Source organism: Alligator sinensis, unplaced genomic scaffold (assembly GCF_000455745.1).
Source record: "Alligator sinensis unplaced genomic scaffold, ASM45574v1 scaffold203_1, whole genome shotgun sequence".
Lineage (NCBI taxonomy): Eukaryota > Metazoa > Chordata > Crocodylia > Alligatoridae > Alligator > Alligator sinensis.
In genome coordinates this window covers 2,416,553-2,425,279 of record NW_005841949.1, presented here as the reverse complement: position 1 = coordinate 2,425,279, position 8,727 = coordinate 2,416,553, and the positions used below count along the sequence as shown (strand labels likewise).

Genomic DNA, 8,727 nt, shown 5'->3' with positions numbered 1-8,727 from the left:
CAGGAAGGCAGTGATGCTGATGGTGAACTTGCGATCTGTGTACCAGTGGCTACTGTCTGCCCCCTCTGGATCCGTCATCAACGCAGCAACGACTAGGTGAGGAGACAAGGACAGAATCAAGCAGTCAGGGAACAGCTAAGCACAATGCCAAGTTGCATGGACCATCTTCTTTGTGGCTAGAGGGCAGGGAAAGGAGATTTCAGTCCAGGCTGGGCTTGCTGGAAGAAAGGCAGCTTGGACAGGAAATGTAAGCTCCTGGGGCCCAGCAGTGATACATCTACTGTGAGCTTTCATGACAGTTGAGATGGGCCACAGAAATCAGTTCTGTGCAGCACTATCCTATCCTCAGGCAAGTGGAGAGACAGACCAATGCTGAGACATCTCAGCCCAGCTCTCAGGGACAGCAGGGCCCAGCTACTACCAGGGGACACAAGCCCTCTCATTCTCACTCACAAGGACCCCATTCCCAGAGACAGGCACAGCAGGCCCCAGATACTTACTCTTGTCCTGCTGATCCCCGATGATGATGAGAAAGGCAATGCAGGTGCCAAAGGTATAGACAGCAATGGCAACCTCACAGAGCACGCCAGTGACCTTGCCACACACGGCCCACACCACCTCCTGGTATGTCCGCTCATTGCTGGCCTGTGAGCAGTAGGCCAGGATGACCAGGCCTCCAATGATGAAAACCAGCATGCACTGGGAGAAGACAGGAACAGTCAGAGTGCTGGATACCAGAGCCCCTGTCACCCATCCCTCCCAGGCTGAGGCACCATGACAGGGCCCAGGGCTGGCAAGAAAGACCACATTCTAACATGTCTCCCACATGATCCAGTCTCATCTATTGTAGAGGTGCCCATATCCCCCCATGCAGCTCCTCTCACCATCTGCAGCGTGATCCCCGCTGCCACACCACCTGCTGTGTTGAAGGCTGCAGGAAAGTTGAGTAACCCGGCACCCAGGGCAGCATTCACCACAATGAAGATGGCTCCCAGGGTAGAGGTGGCCCCTGTGCCATGTTCCTGTCCCTCACTGCTTTTGGGCACAGTCTCCACACTGGGGCTCTGCAGCAGCCTTGCCCGCTCCCCGGCATCCGCACTCCACTCCCAGTCTCTGAACTCACTGTTGATCCCCACATTGTACTGAGCCATTTCCCTTGCTGTGCAGTGGCTAACCAGCACAGCACTAACACCCCTCTGTGTCTCTTCAGCACTTCAGCACTGTGCCAAGTCTGCAGTCAGAACAAGCACCACTCCACAATGCTGACTCCCATCAGGGTCCAGCATCCCAGGAGTTACAAGGCAGTCAGATTCATTCTCCTGTTATGGGCACCATCTTGGGGGACACCAGGCACAGACCACTTCACTGCACCTAGAAGAGGACAAAGGGAAGAGCATCACTACCTAGTGCATATGGAAGTCATGCCAGTCAGAGCTGGCCCCAAAATCCAGACTGCCCTAGTACTCCATCAGCCTCTACACAACTACACCCTTCACTAAAATGGAACACTACACCAGTGATTCCCAACCTTTTTTATACCATGGACCAGCAGTAGTGAGGGGCCACAGGGCTGGGCCAGGCAGGGGAATGCAGCTGGGGGCAGTACGCACCTGGGGAGCTGAGCCGATGGCAGAGCTGCTGCCGCCTAAAGCTCATGCCATGACCCGGCAGCCAACCCTTCACGGCCAGGTGGTTGGGAACCTCTGCACTACACCCATGGGTGGGCAGCCAGCAGCAGGGAACGAACCTGGGATCACTGGATCTTAAAGCAGGAGCCTCTGTTGCCTGAGCCAAGAAACCCAGCACTGCTATAACTGGCTTATGTGAGACAAGTCTAGTAGGTCTCAGCTCAGGTCCCAGAAGTCCGTATTGTGCAAGCCACAAGAGTTGTCCTAGTAGATTGAACTGACAGAGGAAGAAGACTGACTGTCAGTCAGCACTGAGGCACCATGAACACAGGAGACGGCTTGCACTGCAATTATTCTGTGGATTAACATATTTTCAGTCTCCAAGGCTGTGCAGTTAGTGCCTTATCACAGACCTGATGCTGACACAAACAACAGCTGCATTTCAAAATCAACTTCCTTATTTCCAGCCCAAATTTCTGCAAGTGCTGCAAGAGTTTGCCTGCTCCTGAGGGGCGAAGTTCAGGGAAAGACTTGAAGTTGGAATGACCAGTCAGACAGAGGGGACATTTTTCATCTGGTGAAACAAACAACAGATTTCCATACCTATCTCAGCAAACCTGACCAAAACACCTCTGAGATAAGAACAAGCATAAAAGATCATAATTTAAATAACTGCTATAAAAATAGCACATAGGCCTCTTCAAATAGTTCGAGCTTATAACAAGTGACTCCCTTCTCCAACCCTAAAAATCACAGCCAGGTTTTGTAAAAAGTCCTGACCTCTGTGGCTCAGATAGACATCTAATAAAATCATCCAACAAACCAGGTGTTTTCAGCCTTTCTAGAGTCAGGGCACCCTACACGAATTCTTTGAGTCTGGTTGCACCCTGGTTGAGAACCACTGTTGTGCTGCCTCTGCTCATCTTCATGCTTCTCAATCACAGTGCTGCAGCATGCTCCTGCCAGTATTAGGATATTCTGATAAACCTAAAGCAGGCAGGTGCAGGGTAACTAAAGAGTTCTGTGCTCTGGGAAAAACTCCTCTGACCCCTGTGGTAAGGAGGGTTTTTTTGGTGGGGGGAGGATGGTCTTGCCTGCCCCAGGTGTCACCACACCCAGCTTCTCCAGCTGGGCAGTGCAAATGGCAGCTCCACAACCCATGCTGATCCTTCCAGCCAGGCAGTGCAAAGGGCTGTGGCTGGAGTTCACACTTACCACAGCCCTTCCTGGTCCAATCCCACAACTCCTCAGTCACAGCTGTTTCCTGATCTTGCTCCATAGGAGACATTCAAAGCCACACCCCTGTTGAGAACTACTGCCAGAGGCTACTATGAACTACAATCAATGCTTAAGGGGACACCCAAAATAGAAAGGGAAAACAGAGGAGGTGAGAATTTCCTCGGTCCTCTACCCTTAAAAGACAGGCCTTCTCTTCCCTGTTTTTCACAGACACTCTTCCACTGAAAGCATTGTGAAAGCAAAACTTGATTTAAAAAAAATGAGAAGTAGTGGTGTGGGAGCTGTATGAGTCTTTGTGGATTTTGTTAATATCTTTAAATCAAATTCTTGACAAGCAGCCAGAAGGAAAGATATCTCTGTGAGAAAATTAACTTCTCAACCTGACTCTCAGACTAGCACAAGTATCCATTCCAGTGCTGTGGGTCTTCCCAAGTGATTTCCAAAAAAATGTGGAAGAAGGGAATTCCCTAAAGTTAAAGAGCAGGAAAAATAATTGCTAAGCAAAAAGGCATAAATCCAAACTCTCACACAATTTTTAATCCTAAGGGTGAATGTCCAGATATTTACAGACAGCTATTCAGAAACAGCTCATACACTCACAGTGTGGACGGGTTCCCCAAATTATGAAGCTAGACTGTGTTTCCGCATTACAGGAAGAGGTAGAGCTTCACAGGGGACTTCAGGTTGTCATCGTCATCTGCCTTGCTATGCACAACTCCTAGGTTAACTCTCTAAGGCAGTGGTTTTCAAGCTGTGGTCCGCAGACCCCTGGGAGTCATAGATTGTAGAGTCGGAAGGGACCACGAAGATCATCGTGTCTGACACCCTGCCCCTTGCAGAAAAAGAGGACCAGTCCACAGACTACATCCAAGAGATCTGCAAAAGATTATCATGATCAATCGAAAGTACATGAATACCCACACTTACAATTCACTAGGGTCCACACCTCCATTTAAAATTTCCAAAGGGGTCTGCACCTCCACGGAAACATTTTTAGGGGTCCACACATGAAAAAAGGTTGAAAACCACTGTTCTAAGGTGAGGTATCATTGATACTCTACTCCTTCCACCTCAAGACAGTAATGACACCAAGTGGTGCCAGAGACAGCTCTATGGTGCACACATCTAATTAAGCTCGTTTTAATTCTGATCTGGAAAAGGGAAAACAAAGAAATGAGGGAGTAGACTGAGGTCTACTCTACTGTGCATCAATTCAAACCAAAGCATTAACAGGCCTAGATCCAGGGCCCAACTCCAAGTGCAACCCAGTAAGAGAACTTAACGGTACAACATCAGCATTACAACACAGGATTAAAGAAAACAGAGCACAGTCATCAAATAAACAGGCTGGAAGTGTGTCTCTACCCACCCTGCTAATGGCTCCCGATTCTTCAGAGGAGACATCGTGTTCTGAGCCAGGTGACTGGTTACAGACGGGAATGCTCAGGTAAGCTGAACTGTATAGAAGCCCTGGGTGGACACCTGAACTCTGAATTCAGCTGACTGATGCACTGTAGAGGCCACACTAACAGACGGGCAGATCATGGTGGTAAGGGAACATGTTCTCCATCTCAACCAAACTAGTTTTGCTTGATATAAACCCTCAAAATACAGCTTCTAGTACAATCTAAACTCACAGAATCCTATAGAAGTTGGGCTGGAAGGGACCTACAGAGGTCATCTAGTCCAGCCCCCTGCCTGAAATAGTATCATCCCTATCCAAACCATCCCATACAAACCATAATCTAAACTCTACATCAGACAACCATCAACCCTGATATGACATAGACCTAACACCCTAACCTGCCACAAGTAAAGCAGAACTGTGGCAGCCAACATCCTACTTCTGTGAAATGTCATCAACAAATGCTCAAGAGATGCTGAGTAGAGGGCCATGACCCTCATGAGAGGAAGGCAAAAGCCCCCATGGTCTGTACCAATCTGAGCATAGGGTAGAATTCCTTCCCAACTCCAAATCTGGCAATTGGTCAGACCCCGAGCAGAAGGACAAGCCCCTCTAGCCAGGAACCTCCAGCTTTGGTCCCCACAGGAACACTGGCACAAGTCCCCAGGCTTGGCTGCCACCAACACCCAATGCCTCTGAGGAAAGCTTAAAATCACCCTGACACATGCAGCAGAAAGAGGGCACAGGAGCCCCGAAGCCTGGGAAATCCTTAAGCAGAACATGGTTTAGCCTGCCTGGTGCACTAAACGGGCTCAGCCCTCCCTCTGAAGCATGTTGCATTGGTCCCTTAGAGCAGCATTTCCCAACCCATGGGTTGTGACCCAAAGGTGGGTCGCAAGAATATAGGAAAGGGTTGGGAACAAACTTCAGAAATGGATTCTCCTTTAAAGGAGTGAGGGCCACTGGGTCAGAACTGGCCATTGATGTTCACAAATGGGTCCTAGTCCAAAGAAGGGCAGAACCACTGCTTAGGCTGGGAGCCAGGCCAGAGGCACCGTGGGCCTCGTCTCAGTGATGGATCCCGGAGAGCAGCCGCTGTCACGGGCCTGCCCCTAGCCCAGGACTCCGCCTCAGGGGGCCTCGCTGGGCTGGGCGACAGGACACAGCCCGGCCGGAGGGCACCGCAGGGCCCTTCACCCACGCCCAGGCAGGCCTGCTGCTGCCCGGGACACCCCCTGCCAGCGGCCCTCCCCTTTCGCCAGCCGCGCGCGTCCTTCCCGGCGCCCCGCGGAGCTGGGAAGCTGCGGCCCGGGGAGAGCCCCTGATGCTCGGAAAGCTCCGCCAACGGTCAGGGCAGGCCCCGAGCCGAGGCCCCACAACCCCCTCTTACCTCCCACGCCGGCGCCGGCTCCGGCTCTTTTGAGATCAGCTGGAGCCTCACGTGGTCCCGGCGGCTCCGCCCCGCGCGCTGCAGGCTGGGGAGCGTAGTCCCGCCCCGCCCGCGCTGGGGGCAGCCGTGGGCTCTGCGCCTGCGCCGCGTCCCACAGCCCCGCCCTGGGGCACGCTCGAGAGCAGGCTGGGCAGGGTCGGTTGGTGTAGTCAGGGATGCACCTGCTGTGAGCGGGGCCTGGGCTAGGTACCTTCCAGCCCTGCTTTCCTGTGATGTGTGATCCTGCGGATGGGAGACACGAGAGACCAGGAGCGGATCCAGCCAAAGCTTGAAATTGCCCTGGAGTGGCAGCAGCATAGCTAGTCCGTTGACTTCGGGGCTCAATAGACTTGGCCTGATCCCTTCCAAACTTCATTCCTCAGCACCCTTCTCCTTTTTACTGGTCTTGATGCTCCACCAATCAAGGCACTCTTTGTCCTACAGACAGCTGTGCTCTGTTAGCTGCTCGTGGTCAGGAAGCCCTTGTTTCCCAGCCCTGGAGATTGTTTTGAGCTGGTTCAAGCTTCTTTGTGTTTTGGCTTCCATGTTAAACTGGATAATCCATCCCTAGGCCCCCAGCATGTCAGTAAAGCTCCTCATTCATGGTACCTGGAAAAAACCTATGCATTGTGGTATATGTGGCGATGCCCCTCCCCCCCTGCATCCCCCTTTTCAGAATTCTGCTGGTATTTGGAGCCAAGCGACTCAGTGCAAACATCACATGTTCGGATCAGGCCATGAACGAAGGCTGGCGGAGAAGGTGAGGAGTAGGTAGGGAACCTGGCTTGAGCCCAAAGGCAGGATAATGGAGGGGAAATATTTTTCTAAACCAAATGCTGGGTTCTGCAAATGTACCAATTTTAATTGTGCATCCCTTGGCTTCCATACAGTGACTCTTGGGGTTTGGCAAATAGAGCCCTGAGCATCTGTATTTCTCATTCATTTCAATACCAGATTCAAGTGTTCAGCAGCTCTCATGCCTTGGTGCTACTCCTTGGTGCTCTGTCATCCTTGCCAGATTCCTTCTTAAACTAGCACAAATTGTGACTGTAAAATTACACTGCACCCAGCTGATGCTGTTCTACACTTGTATCATATTGATCTGAACAACACAAGCAGAATCCTAGAAAACCAGGCCCTGGACTGTTCAGTTTCAGCGGCCTTGAGAAACAGCTTTGTCATCTTATTCTGCAGGCATCCTGTTGGTTTTTATCAATCTCAGCCTGTTTTACTAGAGTCCTGACCCTGCAAATTCATTCAGCCATGGCTACAAACCCTCTGTATAGTTTTGCCTGTGTTCCAGGAGTGGCCGTGATATTTTCTCTGCATGTATCTCTAACAGCCCATCCCTGAAAAGTGCCCTTGTGAATAGCAGGAACTGGATTTCACCAACATTGCAATGGTGGCTTGCCCTGAAGTTCCTAGCAGAGGTGCACCAATACATCGGTCCCATATTGGACCAGCACCGCTATAGGGAAAATTGAAAGTATTGGAAATGTTTGGGGTTTTTTTTTTGCCTGATGTGGCCAATAATGTAGCAGATAAATGGCCCATGAATGTGCACAGTTGCACCATGCACGGGCCCAGGAGCACATCCTGGCCAGTTGGAGACCAGCATCTGGTTGGTAAGTCTGGTGTTGGGGAAGAGGCATGAGGGGACACAGATCAAAGCCTCCAGGGTGAGGAAGGGAGTGTGGCTGGGGCAGATGCTGCTCAGCTGCAGCAGTGCGGGGTCTGGGACAGAGCTGCGAGTGGCTCGTCCATGGGGCGGGAGTCAGCTCCCTCCCTGCACACATCCCCAGACATAGTAGGGCTCACAGAAACCTGGTGGGATTCATCCCATGACTGGGCGGTCAACATTAAGGGCTATAGACTATACAGGCAGAATAGAACAGGGAGGAAAAGGTGGGGGTGTGGTGCTCTATGTCAAAGAGCAATACACATCCTCAACCAGCAGGATGGGGTCATAGGAGGGGCAGGCTGAAGTGCTCTGATAGTCACATACAGGGGTGTCATGGGGAAAGGGACTTTGCTTGGGAGGTCTGTAGTAGACCCCCACTGTTAAGTGAAGAGCTGGACCACGAATTCTTGGGTCAGCTTGTGGAGGCACTTAAGACAAGGGATGTAGTTGTCATGGGTGATCAAATTACCCAGACATCTGCTGGGAGGAGCAGTCATCCAGGTCTGACCGCTCACGGAGGTTCCTGGCTGAGATAGAGGACCTCCAGTTAACCCAAGAGGTACACAGTCCTACCAGGGGGAATGCCCTGCTGGACCTGGTCCTGGCCACAAGCAATGATTTGGTAAGAGGGCTCCAGGTCCTCGACCACCTGGGCGATAGCAATCATCGCTTGCTGGAATTCACCATCCAGTGTAGGGTGCCAAGGGCCTGCAGCAAGGCAGTAGCCTTTGAAGTTGGCCCTCCTAAAGTCTATGAGCTGAGGTGATTAGTGGGGGAGGCACTAGGATCCTGGAGAGTAGTGGAACTGGGTGCCCAAAATGAGTGGTCGTTCCTTAAGGAGATGATACTCAGAGCCCAAGGGGTGACAATCCCAACAAGAAGCAAGGGGGGGCAAGAGTGCCCAAAAGCCCCCCTGGCTCACCAAGGGCATTTGTAGATGCCCGATTGCCAAAAAAGGCATACTCCAGGTGGAAGGGAGGGGCTATTACCAAAGAGGAGTATACCTCCACCGCTCGGGTCTGTAGGGGGGCTATTAGGAAAACTAAGGCAGATATGGAACTAGGGCTAGCATCAAGGATAAGAAAAAGTCCTTTTTTAAATACATAGGGAGCATGAAAAAGGCCCCAGGTAACGTGGGGCCCCTGCCGGATATGCGTGGCAATCTGGTGGTCACACCAGAGGAGAAAGCAGACCTCTTTAACAATTTCTTTGCCTCTATTTTCTGGTGCAGGGACTGGGACTCCCCTACCGATATTCAGGATGTACTCAAGAGAAACTCCGCCAAGCCTAGGGTCAGGGAGGACTGAGTTAGAGAGCTTCTGGAGGGGCTGGACACGTTCAAATC

At 51.6% G+C, this 8,727-nt stretch overlaps 1 protein-coding gene across 2 annotated transcripts in view; it reads right to left on the bottom strand.

Annotated features, from left to right (window-relative positions):
- SLC38A7 (solute carrier family 38 member 7) overlaps positions 1 to 5,733 on the bottom strand; it is a 21,104-nt gene extending 15,371 nt beyond the window's left edge. Inside the window, exons 1-5 of one of the 2 annotated variants that reach the window (XM_025199807.1) lie at positions 5,663 to 5,718; positions 3,468 to 3,743; positions 885 to 1,371; positions 501 to 699; positions 1 to 92 (exon numbers count right to left, since the gene is read on the bottom strand). The exon at positions 1 to 92 is cut by the window's left edge and continues 68 nt beyond it. In XM_025199807.1, the coding sequence (XP_025055592.1) occupies positions 1 to 92; positions 501 to 699; positions 885 to 1,151 (558 nt within the window). In that variant the 5' untranslated portion in view covers positions 1,152 to 1,371; positions 3,468 to 3,743; positions 5,663 to 5,718. Of the gene's footprint in view, positions 93 to 500; positions 700 to 884; positions 1,372 to 3,467; positions 3,744 to 5,662 lie in introns of both variants that reach the window. The other variant, XM_006020192.3, reaches the window with a different exon arrangement.
- Positions 5,734 to 8,727: the final 2,994 nt, after the last annotated feature.